Below are 18,898 nucleotides of genomic sequence, written 5' to 3'. Positions count from 1 at the left end.
TTACTACAGGAAGAAATGTTTTTTCTATGTAAATACACTTTACTGAGACTGGAAAGCTAGCAGAAATACACATCCACTTGCTTGTGATCCAGCTCTTACGTTCTGTCTTGAAGTATTCTTCATCTAAAAATAGCCAAATCTGCTACTTCCCATTGTATTTTCAGTGATGTGTAAGTCTAAGATCCAAGAATAATTTTTGAATGTTGTGTTGGTGTGAAAAGAAACCACTGGGATAATGCTGTTTCCTCCTTTTTAAAGGGGGGGCTCTATTTCCATTTCCAAATTGTTTTGATTTATCATATCTATGCATTTAGGTAAAAGTAAAGTCACTAGGCCTGATTTAGCCAGATGGCTTTTATAGGAGTAAAAAGCATTTTTGGGAATCACCCACTATTTACCTGTTTAAAAGGTATGTTCCCTTTCTACATTAGAGATTTCTCCCACTGCAGTCAATCATTTGAGTAGTGTTTCTGTTCTCTGCATGAGAATATTGTGACTGTGTAATCAGAGGCAGCATTTAAATAATTCACCTTATTGTTAGCTTCACAGTTCTCTGTGAGAATAAAAGCTAATAAAGCATAATAGCAATATTTAAACGTATGACCTATGCTTTTATACAAAAGCAGTAGTGGTGATTGTCTCAAAAAAAGTCATGGATGCATGACTAGAACTTTACATTAGCGGTAGAATTAAAATCCAGTTTATGTGTGTAGTATTGCCATTATTTAAGTCTCTAAAACATCTGTCAGTAGCCAACTTTTATCAAGACTTAAGTCTAGTAAGTACATACGTGCTCAGTGGCTCAGTCATATCTTAACTCTTTGCAACCCTATGGACTGTAGCCCCGTCCAACCTCCCCCTGCATCCCTGCCCCTCTGTGCATGGGATTCTCCAGGCAAGAATACTGGAGACGGTTGCCATTTCCTGCTTTAGGGGATCTTCCCAACCCAGGAATTGAGCCCGTGTCTCCTGTGGCTTCTGCACTGGCAGGTGGATTCTTTACCACTAGCCACTTAGGAAGCCCCTAGTCTGGCACAGGGGTCAGCAAACTCTGGCCTGTCATTTGCTTTTGTGTGGGCCATGAACTAAATATGGTTTTGAATTTTTTAAGTGGTTGAAAAAATCAAAAGACTAATAATATGATGTGAAAATTTTATGAAATCCAGATTTCAGTGTCCATAAATAAATGGTTTTATTAGAACATAGCCATGCTGATTTATTTATATATTATCTGTGGATCTTTCTGCATTACAGTGGCAGAACTGAGTGGTTACAGCAGAGACCATATGGCCCACAAAGCCTTAAATACTCACTGTCTGGCCCTTTGCAGAAAAGGTTTGCTGAATCCTGGTCTAGCACATTGCTACAGCAGGTAAAATTGATGAGTCTTGTTATACAGTGAGTAACTCTGAAATGCCAGGATTTCTGTAGAATGAAAAGTCCAAGGACAAGGTAAAACTGCCCAGTCTGAGACATAAATTTCATATGTGAAAATCATTAAGCTGGTAGTCACAGTTGAGCAAGAAACCTGAAATGAGATGACACAGGCTGTCATAGAGTCACATTACAGTTCACTTTGTATGAGTCAAGTATTATGAGACACCTACTTGGGTCTCCACATGGAGTATTTTTTCCAGTGGTATCTACCTAGTATTTTTTTTGTTGTTGTTCTCTCAAGGTACTAAAATCTGTGCCAACATGTTATTTAAATGCTATTTTGGTATGACCCAAAAATTAATTTTATGCACTCCCTCGTTACTTCTGGTGTACCAGTTTCAGCAGTTACCTGAATGTGCTACTGATTAAGTGCCTATCAACTAGGACAGTGTTTTCCAACTAATGTCTCAGAAAGACCTCCAAAGCACTTTGATCTAGACTGGGCTTTCCCCAAATCTTGGTTTCTCGATGCATACCATTCACTGTTCTGGCAGGTCAGAAGCCTTTCCTCTGCCTTCCTGAACTGAGTCCAGAACAAGATCTTTTGGAATTCATTATTGACTGATTGCCTTGGTTTTCATAGACACAAACTTTTGAAGTATATAAGTGAACTTTTATAAACAAAAGAATTTTAACAAAATTCCTCCTACACATACATGAGAGAGTGAGAGAGAAATTAATAGTGAATGAATTAGTACCTAGAGTGTCCATTTTATGTCCTCTTTTGGAGGGTAGAGTGTTGAAGGTAAAGTAACTCTTGAATTCCATAGGATGGCACGATACCTTCATGTATCAAGACTGTATTTGTATTTCCTCCATTGTACCTGCCCTCCTACCCCTAATGTGCACATGAACATGCTTTTACCTAAGGCAGTTCTGCATCTTCTACTGTTGATGAAGCAGCAAAAGCATAATATAGAAAGATTTGGGAGGATTGGGGTATTGCTCTTCTATAGTGGCTTAGCAGTTTTCTTTGCTTTAGGAGAAGGAGAAGGGGTTGAAGGAATAAAAGAGAGAGGGGTAGATTCACAGTAACCTGAACAGAGATTCTCTTGCATTCCAGTTTTAGGCTTTGAACTAAATTTCATTTACCAATAAATTTACTAATAAGGTAAACCCTTTACAGCATGGCACACAGGATAGTCAGTTCTGTGTGTGCTCAATCGCTCAGTTGTATCTGACTCTTTGCAGCTCCAAGGACTGTAGCCCACCAGGCTCCTCTGTCCATGGAATTATCCAGGCAAGAATATTGGAGCAGGTTGCCATTTCCTCCTCCAGGGGATCTTCTGACCTAGAGATTGAACCTGTGTCTTCCTGCATTGGCAGGATTCTTTACCACTGAACCACCTGGGAAGCCTTCAGGATAGCAGTAAGGGCTGTCTTAATGTTTGGCCACTCGTTATAGTAACATTCTTTATAGGGTTAATTACATGATGGCGTTGTAATTGTTAAGTACCTATAAAATAGGTATCAGGCTTTTAGAAACTAGAAAGAATTTTTCACTAGGTACACACATTAGGTAAACTTTTGACTTTTTAAAGATAAAGATAGCATTCAGAAAACTATTATTCAAACTGCTATGCATGTTCAAGTTAATTTTAACAGTTTATTGGCCAACGGAGAGCTCTCACATTTTCTTCCTACCCGGTGGTGCTATTCCTGAACTTATCTCTTTGCAAAGCCAAGCAGAGACCAAAAAGTTTCCCTTAGTACTACTCAAAATCTAAACAAGTGAGGAAAAAAAAATGCTTATGGTCAGAAAATAAAACTTGTCTCTCTGCTTAGAGAAAATTTTTCTTTGTACATCATATTTTAAAATACACTTTTGTTTTCCATTTAGGAACTGTGGAAAACCCCTGTTTAAAAGTCTTTGGAAGGATAGCCTGTTTTGAGATGTTTGGTCTTCCAGGTTCTTGTGGGCTAGCGATGTTAAGAGGTACTCCATGGTATTCTCATTTCCTTTGAGTCGATGTTGTCTGGCAGAGCCTTTCTGTTTTCAGCTGTCTGACATCTTATCAAGAATTAGCAGAGGGGCAAGAATTCTTGCCCGATTTGTTTCCACAATGCAGCCATTTAATACCATCTCATCCAAAATGATGTGTACTTTATCCAAATTAAACATTATCTAGGGTTATTATTAAGGAAATTAGTTATAGAAATGTTAACATTCAGTAAATAACAACTTATGACTTGGAATTTTTCTAGTGTAAATTAGTCTAAGCATGAAGTTTTTTTTTAACAGATTTCCTAAAATTAAAATTCGTGTTTATACTAGAAATTATTACCTTCATGTACACAGATACACCTAGTTTCACCTTGGTTAGGCTAACTGGACAATAGACATAGAAATGGAGCAGCTTTAGCTTTTAACCTTTTAGCCAGAGGGAGAGAAAATGTACTAAGAGCTGGAGAATAAAGCAAGTAAATTTTGGTAAGAGTGTGTGACCTGACCTCGAGAACAATATCTTCCCAGGCAGCAATAACAACAGTAAATAGCTATGACTTACTGAATACTCATTATGCTCCAGGCATTGTGTTGAGTGTTTTACATACATTATTTCAGTCTTCTCTTTGTTTCTGTGATGTAATATCTAACATTATTCTCATTTTACACAGGAACAAACAGGCTCAGCCATTGTCCATGGTCACATGGCTAGTAATTGTAACTTTGGAATTTACACCCAAAGTTTTGGCTCAGCTGCTCTGCTTCCAGACTTCTCAGGAGAGGGCCAAGGCTGCTGAGGATACACCCTCACTCCACCCTCAAACTTCCACCCCCAAAAATGCCTTTTCAACACAGCACCCTTAGCATGAGACAGGCTAAAGAAAAAAACAATCAGTAGGAGAAATGAATGAAGAAAAGCAAGGCAATGCTGACTTAATTCCCAAGGAGATAAAAATTCCAATTTCCAAGGGAGTACTTGTAAATGGAGCGTTCTAAAAATACTCATTTGAGAATTATGGAGCCACTTTAGCTTCCTGATGTTCCTGGTACAAAGTCAGGACAGGACATAGGGGAAGAAGAAAACATTGTTAGACTATGATATCTAGCTAATTAAAAAGAGCCAAATTCTTCCCCCAGGAGCTCCTTCATTTGAGTACCTAACTTTTCCTTTGTGAAATTGAACTGGAAGAGAGAATTAAACTGAGGGTGATGACGGCAATGGTTGAACATTTCTAAAGTCTACACTTTACTATGTTAGGTTTCCATTACCAAAGAGCAGGATCTTGGTCTATTTAAAAAAAAAAAAAAACTGATGGATTATTTCAAATAGACAAACTTCATTCAACAGGGAGTGATTAAATGTACAAGGAGAGTTCATAATTAGTAAATCTTTGTAAAATGAGTCACTAGTAATTCCAGATGTTCAAGGCTATTGTACTTGTTTAGTGAAGTACATCTACAGAGAATGAGACAATCCTGTGAATGACTTTTAAGTTTCTATTAGGTTCTGTGTTAATACCTCATTAAGCTCTGTGAAAATAGTCCTTCCGCAGAATAAACTGTTTTTCAGGAGCCCATGGGAACTGTCCTTAAGTGACCCAGAAAAGAAAAAAAAAAGCTTTACTCTGTTATACCTATTAATAATGTCTTCCAATTAGATGGATGATTGCTTTATCCATGGCCAACTTGGGATTGGAATATTAGGCCTTTGACTTAATCCTGTTCGCTGGACCCAGAAGCCAGAACTTAGAAGCCACAGGAAGGCAGGAATGACCAGTATAAAAAAAGGCAGAAGCACAGGTGGTTGCATGAAAAAATGCCCTATAGAATCCCCCTGTTGTATTTTTTTGGTGGTAAGGTGTTGTTTTTTTAATTATAGTTGACTTACAATGTGTTAATTACAGCTGTACAGCAAAGTGATTCAGTTGTACATACACATTCATACATATGTATGTAACACCAATATTCTTTTTTAAATGTTCTTTTCCATAATGTTTTATCATAGGACACTCAATATAGTTCTCTGCTATATAGTAGGACCTTGTTTTAAGGCCTAGTGCCTTTGAAAATGTCAGTCCATCCAGGGTGATGCTCAGATAGAAGATCTCATTTTAATGTAGTCTATTTGAAAGACTGCGCCATCTCTGGCAAGAAGATGATCAGCAATTCAGATATCCCCTTGAAGAATTAGCCCAATGTTTTGAAATTCAGATTAGAATATACTGCTGAATCTTATCGACCACCGACATCTTTACATTACAAGGTCAAGATCCTTCGGTAAGTTCTGAATTTCGCAACATGCTGGAAACATGAGTTGCTTAATGAGGTCACTCTGTACTGTGGGCATGTGATGGCCTGTCTATCTGACTATCTGGCTCAAACCCCTAATAATCATGCAAGTTTCTGGCACGCTACAGGGAAACCACAGACCAAATCCAATGTGAGGCAAAAGCCTGAAACCTGATTTCCTCTTGGAATCATGTGACGCCTTTAAAATAAGAATCCAGCTGTTTTTCATATCTTGATTTGGTTCATAAGCAACTTGTACACACTGGCAAAGCCAAGAGTAATGGCATTTGGGCTACTAGCCAGGTGAGCGGAACCAAAAAAATGCCCTAAATGCCAAGGCCCATGGCAATAAACAGGCAAACACACCTCAGCCCTGACATTTGGAATAGGAGGAAGCAAGAAAGGCATAGGCTGAAGCTCTATTAATGTGATGAGCTATAATGACTATTTTAAGAGGGTCCAACTTTCAGGTTATACTGAACTCATCTGACTTAAAAAATCCTTGAGGAAATTTGTTTCCTCTCATGGGCACCCTAAGGTTGGGGCTGACAGGAACTAAAAATAGCTTCTCAGAGAACAGATTCATAAAGCTGCATCTTTTCTCAACCCAGAAACCTAAGAGCCTTTCTGAATGCTGGGTAATGTGGATTGGAGTTGAATACTGTAGGGCCCCAGTAATATTTGTGCCACTTAAAATCAATTTTTTAATTAAAGTGATTGAAATGTTTCCAGTTTATATATTGGAATTTTGATCTCTGGATCATAAAACACTTCTTGAACAGAGTATTTTAATACCACCCTGGTGGTCTAGTTCTCCTTTAGGAAGAGAAAAACCGAGCAGCATACATTCAAAGAGGACCTCAAAAGCAATTCCAGTAAAGAACCCTGTCTAGGAACTAAACTTTCTAAGTCTATATTTTGCTCTCAGATCCCTTGTCTTCTTATTTTTCTTTCTTTCTTCTCTTTTTTTAAAGGTCATAGCTAAGCAAAGTTCTTTAAGGAGAGTGGGGGGAAGAAACATACTCATTTTTTTTATACTTCAACTCAATTTCTCATATAATTAGATTAAGTTGCAAAGGGCTAAGTTGTTCACATTTCCCACAGAAAATCAAATACTACTGTAAACAAGATTATCATCTTGAAGATTCTGCATAGTTTTGGATAGATTCTCCCTGTAATAGTCTTCTGTTCACTTTTACGCTTTGTATGGTCTTTTGTTAATTAGGTCACTGAAAAGGAGTGTTGTCTTTCTTTGTTAAGTAGGTTTTCCATAAAGACCCACTCCTATTCTGAGAGCAACAAAGACATTTGTATAATTTTTTTTTTTTTTTTTAGTTTACATAGGCCTATGTAAAATAATACATGTATCAAACTCAGAATTGGGGTCAATGAACCTGTCATTTCTTGTGGTTCTCCCCTGCCCCCGCCCAACTCTCTGTTAACAGCTTCTCATAACTTGCTTCCACTGTCCCTCAGTTAACAGAACCAGAAGCACGGGACCAAAGGAGTGGGGGTGAGGCAGAGGGACCTGGTGAGGAGGGAGAGGAGGAATAGGAGGGGGTGAATATGGTATCTGTAGGACTCAGAAACACATGTAAAGGAAACAGAGATGGGGAAAGCTAGGGAGAGCCAAAACAGTCTCGAAGGCAGAACTGTTTAATCTGGAACTTTCATATCCCTTTCCCAGGTGAATGGCTTGGAACAGTCCCTTGGGGGCTGTTGCTAATTCTGAGACTAACTACTCCTAACCTGACTGGAACTCATGCTGGAGAGGCCCATGGCCCCCTTACCCCTCCATGCCCGCCCTTCCCAAAGACTGGATTAGCTGCACAAATTCCCTTGGGCCCATGGGCCAGCTTCTCTTCTCTTGCAGCCCTGCCTCCAAGGGACATAGTTTTAAAAGGGGGAAAAAGATGTTTAGAAGTCTCTGAGGTGAATTTCACTTTTGGAAAGCAAGCTCTTATCAAGACATTCAGGTACTCTCTTCAAAATGTTTCATGGTTTCCAACTCCTCCAACCAAACAAAGCCCAGTGTTTCTCTAAAACTTCTTCTCTAATTCAGAAAACACCAAGACAACAAATGGTGACAGACACTTTATGCAAGTTTTCTTAGACACTAAATTGCTACCGTCTACTCCAGATGATTTTGAATTTTCAAAAACTGTGTCAAATTTAATCTATCAAATGTATAGCCCTAGAATCAAAGGCCCTGGAAACCCAGAGGCCAACACCAGCCCTGTCGCAAAGCAACACTATGGGTTAGCAATCCACAGAGCAGCTTTGGGGCAGAGCAGGTACCCATCCCTGAGCCTCAGCCTCCTCGTCTAAAAAGTGAGACTTAAACTGATGATTATATCGTTTTCTTCCAGCTCCAAAGTAGGCAAACCCTCTGACTTTAAAAGTAACCTTCAGGGACAAGAAAGCTAGTTTCTCCTTTCTGATATTTTCAAACCATTCCTGATGTAATCACATGCTTCACCATACCTCAAAAGAAATTCTTTTGTAATAACAATTAATTACTGTAAATTTCTGAGAGACCATTTCAGTTCCTTTAGAAGCTGCCGCTTCAGTGTTGGATGACTTGCCTGGAGAATTTCTTTGGTCTTCTTGCCAATATTTCTGTAGCCCCAAGTTGAACAAGTACTTTTGTGATTTCTCATTAAGTCAGGCTGGAGTTATCTCCCATTTGGAGAAGCCCTATTCTGGTTTCTAGACCTCTAAAGGTATTTGGGATTTTAGGAAAGTAATGAAGGAACGACAGACACACACCCCACTGGGACCTGACAGGGCCTGATGGCAAATCTTGGTAGTGTTGCTTACTGTTGACAGGGTCCCTTTGTTCCTCCTGGGGTACACCCTGCAGCTAGCAGACAGGATGGAGGCCTTCCCTACTCCCCACCCTCAGTTGCAGTAAAGAAGGCATGTTCCATATCACCCATATGAGCTTTAAGGTTCTGGAATTAATTGCTCAGGTTTTTGGGCTTTAAGCACTTGTGAAATAAAAACATAAGTGTTCTAAAGATTTTAAGATATTTTTGAATGAAGAAGACGTTTCTGGACTCTAGACCTAGCCTGTATTTGTGGGCACAAGAATATAAATAGGGACCCCAGCCTATTCCTGACTTTTCCTCTCACGCATGTGTGTGGAATACCCCTGTTACCATCCCAGCCTCTCCATCATTCCTGCCCTCAGTCCTGGGTTACGAATGGGAGAGAAGCCTGCAGAGGCCCTGGCGGCAGGCACTGGGATGTCCAGGTACCCACCAAATTCTGAGGATCCAGGTAGCTCAAGGGTGGTCAAGGAGTGGATGGGGGACCCTGCAGGCTCTCGGTGAGTACCCTTATCCCACAGTGAGGGATGCTGCTGAGGAGAGCTAGAGGGGGGGTCCTCTAAAAGCACAGGGCCCAGGAAGGGGACCCTGGCTGTCCAGGTCCAAAGACGGCACTGCTGCATTCCACTCTAGCCCAAATAAACAAAGTGTTTAAGCCTCTTCAAAGGCCCCAAATTCCAAACGGGGTGTCAAGGTTTTCAGTGCCTTCATACACGGCAGGTGTGCCCTGAGCTGGGGAGGAACTGGACTTCTCCCACACAGTGCGGTTCATTGGTGCCACCCTCTGACTATTTAGCAGAAGGGGGCTCGAGCTGCTCCTTTGAATTATGACTTGTCTGGAGAGTTCAGCAAACCTGGGGCTCTGGAGCTGAACACATTTTGAGAGGCTCCTCAGTTGGTTCCTAAGAACTATCTTGATTCGTGGAATTTGAAGTCTTTAATCAGTCTACCAAAGTATCAGGTAGGGCAAACTTTCCTGAGAGAAGCCCTCAGGCACCAACCAGCCCCACAGGTGGAGTGGAATGTGAAGAGGGTCCAGGCGCTGCTACGGTGCGACATGAAGGATTTAGGTCACTGTCCGTGCCTGGCCCCTGGGGTGCAGGCTGCCCTACCCGACACTACCTCTGCAACAGAGAGTTCCCACTCAGTAGAAGGGTTTTCAACAAGCCAGAATCTCTGTCCTGATTTCTGGAGCTTAGGTCATTTCTTTTTAACATTCCATCTGCCTTGTTCTATGACGTTAGTCTTACCAGAAGTAGAACAAGCCTGTACTAGGGAGATATGTAAATGGTACTTTGAATTTCCCAGTGTCTAACCCTGCAGACTCTGGAAAACCACCCCCTCCTTTAAAAGCTACAGGGTGGTAATGTCTCTGGAGAGAGACTGTGAGTAAAGAGCTTCTTGGGAATTCCGTGAGGTTAAATCATGTCTGTACCCCTAGGGACTGACACGGAGGGCTTTCCTAATCTAAGCAAACACAAAGGTCATGACCTGTCCCGGGTAGCTGGCTCCAGGTTGCAACTGGGTTAGCTGCTGGTTCAACGTCTCAAGGCCCAAGGAAGCTACTTTCTGGGCACAATGTTGGTTGCTCTGGCAGGTTCCCAGGTACAAGCTACCAGAGCGCTGATGCAGGATGTCTATGGGCAGCACCTCTAAAGGGCTCCCTTGTTTTCCCGTTAAACACTTGTGTGGAGAAGTCTTCCCTGGAGGTCTTTGATGTGACAGATTAAACAGAACTATGTATGAGGCAGAGTAGAGTTGTGGGTTTGTAATGTGACTTTTTTTCAGATGGCTGAGGGTAAAAACCCTTTAAGAAGGTCAATAGAAGACTGGTGCCCTTGCCCTGCCAGCTGTCATGCTTTTAGACCGTGGGAGGGCCATGTGAACTTCACCTCAAGTAGACATACACTTCCAGATCTGCAGACTTAGCTCCCTTCTCTAAGTGAGGAAAAATTCCTAATCTGTCAAATGGATGTGCCTAAGTAACTGCTGAGGGACAGTAAATAGGTTAAGTAGGTCAGAGCGGAAGAGAAGGCAAAAATGAAGCGAAATAAAATGATGGAAAGAGACAAATTGTGTGCTTTAGTGTGAAAATTAAATGCAAACAAGAATGCTGGAGCTCATTACACTGACCTATACTATACACTAGACAGATACAAAGACAAACCCATCTTTACTTCTAATAAACACCTAGTCACTATATAAGACACATCAACACGATGAGTCCAACTATAATACACGCCCTACTACATCTGACTCACTTGAATTCTGAGTATCTAGACTTGAAAGACTCTCCCATCCTGCTCTAGGTGTAAGGCAACATCAAACACTAAAGCTGAGAGGGTATTAAAGCTCTTCCAGTTTAATTGCATCATTCTGAGATGAGGAGTTTATGTGTTTTGTCTGATACACACACCCAGTTGGTGGCAGGACTGAAAGCAGAACCTGAGTGTCTATATTTCTGGCAAAATATCTATTAAATGCTTTTGCTAACTTACTGTGTGTGCATGCTAAGTTGTTTCACTCATGTCTGACTCTTTGTGATGCTATGGACTGTAGCCCACCAGGGTCCTCTGTCCATAGGATTCTCCAGGCAAGAATACTGGTGTGCTCTGCCATGCCCTCCTCCAGGGGATCTTCCCAACCCAGGGATCAAACCTGTGTCTCTCAAGTCTCCTGCATTGGCAGGTGGATTCTTTACCACCAGTGCCATAACTTCTTAAATCAAAAGGCATTTTTATTATTCCCCTATGTAAGGAGGAAGAGATTTATTTTGAATTGCCTAAAAGATTTAGTTAAAATGGAATATTACATGCTGAATAAAAATACACCCTAGTATGCAGCCTGGTCTTGGGTCTGCTAGGTCAAAAGGACCACAGATTTAGGTCACTCACCACTAGAGGGCACTCAGATTTCCCTGGTTAACTTACAGAGGCTTCCAAACACAGCCTGCAAATGAACTTTATCAACATGCCAATTTCTATCAAGAATAAAAGGTAAATGGCCATTTCCCCGAATATACTGACATACTGGTGCTGGACATAGGTTTCTAATCTGTGTGTGTGTGTGTCTGTGTGTATACACACACACAAATATAGGTATGTATATATGTGTGTGTATGTATGTCTATACGGGCTTCCCTGGTGGCTCAGATGATAAAGAATCTACCTGCAATGGGGGAGACCTGAGTTCAATCCCTGGGTGGGGAAGATCCCGTGGAAGATGGCATGGCAACCCACTCCTGTATTCCATGGAATGGAAATGGAAATGGAAAACCCCCATGGACAGAGGAGCCTGGCGGGCTACAGTCTATGTAGAGTTGGACACAACTGAGTGACTAAGCACAGCACATATGTATATGTACATACATAACGGCTATAATTAATATATACTTATTATAATTAATGTTACTATTTTAGATTCAAGCCTAATGTTCTCTCAAAGAACTATTCTATTTATTGCTTTCAAGTGGTAAGCGGATTTCTTAGGTAAAAATTAAAAGACAACTTGCCTCCAGAGCACTCACACAAAGCTTGGTGTGCTCCTGCCAAAATCAGCAGTATTCTAAGCAAATCATGCTGCTCTTGGGCCCCTTGGATACTTTGATTTAAAAGGGAGAAGAGAAGAAAAGGAGAATTTCCTCTGCTATAAAAGGAAATGAACACAAGCCAGGCAATTTCTTTAACCTTCCAGTTTATCATTCCTGGAAGCCTTCTTGATCATGTGGGGAATTTCTGGAGATTTATACCTGGACCGTGAAAATCCATTCTCTGTAGGAGGACCAAGCCCTTTCTGGCTGTTTTATTTGAATTCTGAAAAAGTCTATCCCATATATGTAAGTTAGATTAATATGTAACAGTGATCATTAAACACCATCACCATATTGCCCTGTATGAAAAATACAAGAATTGTCGTGAAAATGGGTAGAGAGTTTCTGCAAATCACCCGTACCTCTATGTCTTGTCAGAGCTATTGATGGTGAGCCTTCCGGATACTGGATTCCCAGCCTTTGGCACTTACCTGATCGGGACTAGCCTGTCCTTTGCCAACTAGTGTGGAAAACTTGGCTCACAGCACTGAAAAAGGATACATCTAGTTCACTCTGGAAAAGAGAAAAGAGTCCAAGGATGAGAAGGAGACACCGGGACACAATGCAGAGACCTGTCACTTAGCAGAGACAGCGCCTGCTCTGGCCGCCAGCCTGGAAGCAGCGGGGAGAGGCTGCTCTATAAGCAGGAGCTGGAGCACGCGGAGGCTCTGCGTTTGGGATGGTGATTTGAAAAAAGAAATAGGCTGCCGTTTGGAGGACATTTATAGGCCAGAACAATTCACTTTTAGAGTATAGAGGGAATAAACTAATTCATCCTTTATAGAACATAGGTAATTTGATATGTATATCAAAAAATGTAATAATGTGCACACTAGTTTGAATCCATCAGTCTTACTTCTAGAAGTTTATCCTAAGGAAACAATTCAATAATGGCACCGTGATGTGTGCTAGGATATTCAGGGTAATGTTATTTACTGTAGCAAATTACTGAAAACAAGCTAGGTGTCTATCAAAGGAAGGACTAGTTAATAAATTATGGCAAATCCACAAATGATGACACAGATACATAAGTCCTGCCTCTTTTGAAGCTAACTGGGCTGGCTCTGTATTGAAACGTGATGCTAAGATGCTTCTTTCAACCCAGACAGCATGAGACTGATCTCCAAATTTAAGATCTGGAAACTCCAAAGATTAAAAATAGACCAAGAAAGAAAGTTTAAAACTCACAAACCTAAAAATAAATCTTAGATGACAAGGCATTCTCCAGGAGTGGGATGGATTTTATTTCCCATGGTACTCTTCTCTCTCCTCCTTCTCTTCTTTTTGCTACTGTCATCCTAAACCGGGTCATCCCTTAGTACTATCCAAGTCCTGTATAATCAACTGGCTTAAATTAAATTCTAATCTTCACTTCTGTGGTTTATGTGGTCACCGACTCTCTCCCAAAAATACCAGCTATCATTCAGCAACCTGCTATTTATTCTCAGTTACTGAATATCATAATTTTACAAACCTTAGCAATGATAGTGCTTGGACCCTCTCTTCATTCTCCCAGGTTTAAAACATTGCTATTTTGGGAAATTATATTCTACTTGATAGGTGTTCTCTTAAAGTGGCTAACCATGGCCAGCTCTGAATCACAGACCCTGACTTGGAACCAGTCTGTCTTAACAGAGTGGTCGTCAAGAGATAAGCATCTCTTTCAGCTCTGGAGGGCACCAATGCCTTCCTAGCTGGATGCACTACCATGTCACAGGCCACTCAGCCGCTTCCTAGCTCTAGTCGTTGAATTAGGAAATGGCTGACAGCAAGCCTCATGCATTAAGACAGTGGCTCTCAAACTGAAGCAGGCATCAGAATCACCTGGAAGGCTTGTTAAAACACAGTTTGCAGCACCTCAATCCAGACTGACTCAATAGTCTGGGGTAGGCCAAGAGTTTATCCCACGTAATACTTACGTTACTGGTCTAGGAACCATACTTTTCAAACTGAGAACAAACTGCATGAAGGCAATGAAAGCTGGCTAGTTGATTGTCCCACAAAGAAGGAGTTTGCCAAACTTTACTTCTGGCATTAGGAGTTAGGAGAAGATACAACTTTCAACATGAGTTTTGCCCTATAGTGCACTCAAGAGTACTAATTATGGAGCAGATTCCACTCATTGCCTCAAGAGGAAGCAGCTTGGAAACAGTTCCTTCCTAATCTCTTTATTTAAGAGCAAAATGAAATAAACAAAACAAGTTTGAAAAATTAGCCTGTGTCACTACTGCTTGTTAAAAATGTCTAACCAAGTCTCAGGAAAGCCTATGGTAGCAGAATAAAACATCTTCACTGGTTCTTTTTTAAAAGACTGTTGGATTACAAACTAACCACAAAGCTAAAGTCATCAAGATATAGTGGTACTGGCAGAAGGATAAACATACATATCTGTATGCAGAAAGACATACAGAAGACAAGAACTGAAAATCCAGAAATAAAGCCTGTTACATTTATGGTCAAGTGATTTTTTTGACAAGGGTGCCAACACAATTAAATGAGGGTGGGGTAGGGAGAATAGTCTTCTCTACAAATGGCACACGGACAACTGGATATAACATGAAGTGAGACCCCCTACTTCAAACCATATACAAAAATTACTCAAAATGGCTCAAAGAACTAAAAGCAGGAGCTAAAACTATTATATAAATGAAACAAATATAACATTGAAATCAATAAGGTCTGAGTTGGGAAAAAAAGAAAAGAACACATAAAGAGTAAATCTTTATGACCTTAGGTTAGGCAAAAGCCTTTTTAGACATGACACCAAAACATAAGCAGCAGAATAATTTAACTTCTTCAAAATTAAGAACTATTGTGTTTCAAAAGACAGCATCAAGGAAGTGAAAAGAAAACCACTGAATGGAGACAGCATTTTCAAGTCATGTCTGATAAGAGATTTATACTCAGACTACATCAAGAACTTTCACAACTCAACAATAAAAAAGACAAATAATGAAATTCAAAAATGGGCAAAGGGTGTGAACAAACATTTCTCCAAAGAAGATATACAGATGGCCAATAAACACATGAAAAGATGCTCAACACTGTTTTCCATTAGTGAAAAGCAAATAAAACTCACAACTTATTTATACCATTTCATACCCACTGGGATGGCTATAATCAAAAACACAGATAATAACAAGGTTTGGTGAGGATGTGGAGAATTAGAACTCTCATATACTGCTGGTGAGAATTTAAATCATGGAGCCATTTTTGAAAACAGTTTGGCAGTTCGTCAAAATGATAAACATGGCAATACCATATCACCCCCCAATTCTACTCCTAGGTATATACCCAAGAGAACTGAAAACATGATTCCACACAAGAATGTGTATACAAGCATTCATAGTGGTATTACTCATAATAGACAAAAAGTATAAATAATCCAAATGTCCATCAACTGAAGAATGAATTAACAAAATATTGTATATCCACAGAATGGAATATTATTCAGCAATAAAAAGAAAAGGAGTACTGACAGACACTACAATGTGATCAATGTCTTGAAAACATTATGCTAAGGTAAAAAATTCAGTCATAAAAGACCACATATTATTGAACTTTATATAATTCTATTTATATAAAATGTCTAGAACAGGCAAACCTATAGAGACAGAAAGTAGATTAGAGATTATCTAGGGCTTGGAGCAAGTGGAGTAGATAAGTGGAAGAGAAATGCTAATGAGTACGGTGTTTCTTTTTGGGATGGTGAAATATTTTTAAACTTTGTGGTGATGGTTTCACAACTCTGAGTACATACTAAAAACTATATACTTTAAATGGGAATTGTATGTCAGTAAATTACATTTCAGTACAACTGTTAAAATAAAGGACTGTTGGAAAGGAACTCATGTATTCCTTAAGGGGAGTTGGTTCTGATCCTCACAGCAAGGGTTTGCATGGAAATGAATCTTAAACTAAAAGGGTCTTGGTGTCCTAGGAGGGGAAGCAGAAGAAAGAATAAGGGATCGATTTATATAGCAAAATGTCTTAACTGAGAAAAAGACACAAGAGGTTCTTATTCTTATAGAACTGGCTCTGTATAGAGATCTAGACATAGCATAGTTTCGAACACTTTGGATGAGCCAGAAGGAAAGGTAAAGAAAATCTGGCATTATTTGATTTTTAACTTTTAAATATTAAAGCTCTATATTAACACATGTTTTTTATATAGACCTATTTCTTAAAAATTGGGCGAAGGATGAAAACCATTTTTAAGTCATTAGACTTACCACTCGGCTGAAGTAGTCATCTAAAACTTCCACAAAGTTATGGATGAATTCATAAATTGCCATCTCGTTCTGAAATAAAAAAGGAATGGTATAAACAGTTTCAGGGTGACAATATGGGGAAATCAGACATGGAGCCACCCCGTCAGCAGCCAGGTTTTAGAGCATTTGGCTTGGGAAGCAGATAACGTGAGCAAAGGAGCTTCCTATTGACAAATATTCAGAATAATTCTAGGACTTATTTGTTTAAAGGAAGCTTATCAACAGGGGAAATGTAGAAAACCTTAACCTCTAAGATTTTTTGAAAAGTTCGTGATGAACCTAGCTGAACTGAAACTAGACTGAGTCTAGTGATTAGAGTTTTGAGGTTTATTCCCTGACTTCATGACCAACGGCTAAAGCCAGTTGTTTGGTTTTTTTTTTCCCTTCAGGGTCTTCGTGTTGTCACTTTTCTATCTGTAGAAGATGGGGAAACTGTTTCAAAGTTTGGTGCATGGGTGAAAAACAATCAACTGAGATTTCAAAGTATTTTAGATCTTAAACACCCTTTTCAGGGATGCCATGGCCAAAGGGGCTATAGATCTGAGACTGACATTTCTGAAAAGGCGAACTGTATCTGATGAGACGTAATCATAGCACATTCACATTCACAGTTTGCTCTGGCTTCTGTCAAGTCAGCCGAGGTTTAACACCACAATTGTCTGGCCTCTACCCTTGGCTTAGGGCCCCCTTGTACCACACAGAACGAGGGCAGGAAACTGGCATTGCTTAGGGTCAAGGAAGGCATTCTGTGGTCTCAAGCTTCTTCACAAGCTGCTCATCTAATCCAAGAAAAATCCTAGTATATCTCTTCCACATAGCTTTCCCCAGCCTTGACAAAAACCCAATACCCTTAGAACAAAACACAAACAAAACAATATCTTTCCAGAGTCAAGATAAGGCTTGTGGAGGTAAGTGGGGAAGAAAGTGTCAATTTAAAGAGGAATAAAAAGCAGACTGTTATTCCTAATTTTCTTATATTTTCCATAAGCTCTTCTATTATCTTACCTCTGTGTCATTAACTCCAACTACAATGAAGAGAGCTGCGTACTGCCGGTATATCAGCTTAAAGTCCTTATATTCAATGAAAGAGCACTAGACAAAACAAAATTAGATATTAATTCCTAAGGTTGGCAGGGATTTCTTCAAAATGGCATGCATAGGTTCTGATCTGAGTATCTGTCTACACATTCCTAGAAATATACAACACTAAGATGTTACACAGGGCTTCCCAGGTGGCGCCAGTGGTAAAGAACCCGCCTGCTAATGCAGGAGACATAAGTGACAGGAGTTAGGTCCCTGGCTTGGAAATATCCCCTGGAGGGGGGCATGGCAACCCATTCCAGGAATCTTGTCTGGATAATCTCCATGGACAGAGAAGCCTAATGGCCTACAGTCCATGGGGTCGCAAAGAGTCACAAGATGGCTGAGCGACTAAGCACAGCACAGCACAGGCCCTTTTAAAAAATTATTTAAAGATGGTTTTTATGTGACAGATACTAGACAAAAATCATCCATTGTAAATAGTGCTTTATAAGAATTAATAAATAGCTTACCACTATTGACTAGTGGAGAAAACAACTCACTTCCCATTCATCTCTCCCCTAACACCGCTATATAAAAAGGGAGAGGAAGACCCTGGGTGGACAGGAATTCAACCAGCAGGATGAAGGTACAGTGTTGCCCTTCCTTTAGACTTCTGGGTTTGCTTGACCAAACGTGATTAAGAACTGTATCACTTCTTGCACTGGGATACGTTGCTCTATGACATTCAGATATACCTGGGAATGAAGCTTCAAGGTTTTTTTTTGACCGCACTGTGTGGCATGCAGGATCTTAGTTCCCTGACCAAGGATCAAAACCATGGGCATGGCAGTAAAAGGGAAGAGTCCTAACCACTGCTGCTGCTGCTAAGTCACATCAGTCGTGTCCGACTCTGTGCGACCCCATAGATGGCAGCCTACCAGGCTCCACGGTCCCTGGGATTCTCCAGGCAAGAACACTGGAGTGGGTTGCCATTTCCTTCTCCAATGCATGAAAGTGAAAAGTAAAAGTGAAGTCGCTCAGGCATGTCTGACTCAGCAACCCCATGGACTGCAGCCTACAGGCTCCTCCGTCCATGGGATTTTTCCAGGCAAGAGTACTGGAGTGGGGTGCCATTGCCTTCTCTGCCTACCACTGTACTGCCAGGGAATTCCTGAAGCTGCAAGCTTTGATTATGGCATTTTTTCCATGGGAAGCCATTCGACAATCTATTTAATGGAAGGGTTTGAGGTGTTTTTTTGAAATTAGGATAAAAACCATCAAATCCAGGCCCATTCTACAGCTTTAGGTTCACTGCAGAGCCAGTATAATTTCTGCTCAGTCAGATCTTTCAAGGAATCACTTCCTATTTGAAAGAACTGAGGAACATTTTTCAAAGCCTCTCAGGAGTTTCCTACATTCAAAAAAAAAGTATCAAAGTACCTTTGTGGATAAAATAAAAATGAAGCTGAGACTGTGTTACTTTTGGGTTCCCTCTAAGATCTAAGATAATTTA

At 40.3% G+C, this 18,898-nt stretch overlaps 1 protein-coding gene across 6 annotated transcripts in view; it reads right to left on the bottom strand.

Annotated features, from left to right (window-relative positions):
- Positions 1 to 18,898, bottom strand: part of AP4S1 (adaptor related protein complex 4 subunit sigma 1) — a 70,627-nt gene that overhangs the window by 22,928 nt on the left and 28,801 nt on the right. For 2 of the 6 annotated variants that reach the window (XM_061159080.1, XM_061159079.1), the window contains exons 3-6: positions 17,368 to 17,454; positions 16,324 to 16,392; positions 12,593 to 12,604; positions 37 to 3,562 (exon numbers count right to left, since the gene is read on the bottom strand). In XM_061159080.1, the coding sequence (XP_061015063.1) occupies positions 3,434 to 3,562; positions 12,593 to 12,604; positions 16,324 to 16,392; positions 17,368 to 17,454 (297 nt within the window). In that variant the 3' untranslated portion in view covers positions 37 to 3,433. Of the gene's footprint in view, positions 1 to 36; positions 3,563 to 12,522; positions 12,605 to 16,323; positions 16,393 to 17,367; positions 17,455 to 18,898 lie in introns of those variants that run through there. The other 4 variants (XM_061159083.1, XM_061159081.1, XR_009695438.1 and 1 more) reach the window with 3 other exon arrangements.

This window comes from Dama dama, chromosome 13 (genome assembly GCF_033118175.1).
Source record: "Dama dama isolate Ldn47 chromosome 13, ASM3311817v1, whole genome shotgun sequence".
Classification (NCBI taxonomy): Eukaryota; Metazoa; Chordata; class Mammalia; order Artiodactyla; family Cervidae; genus Dama; species Dama dama.
Note: the sequence above shows the minus strand (reverse complement) of the source record. Positions and strands in the feature narration are given on the sequence as shown.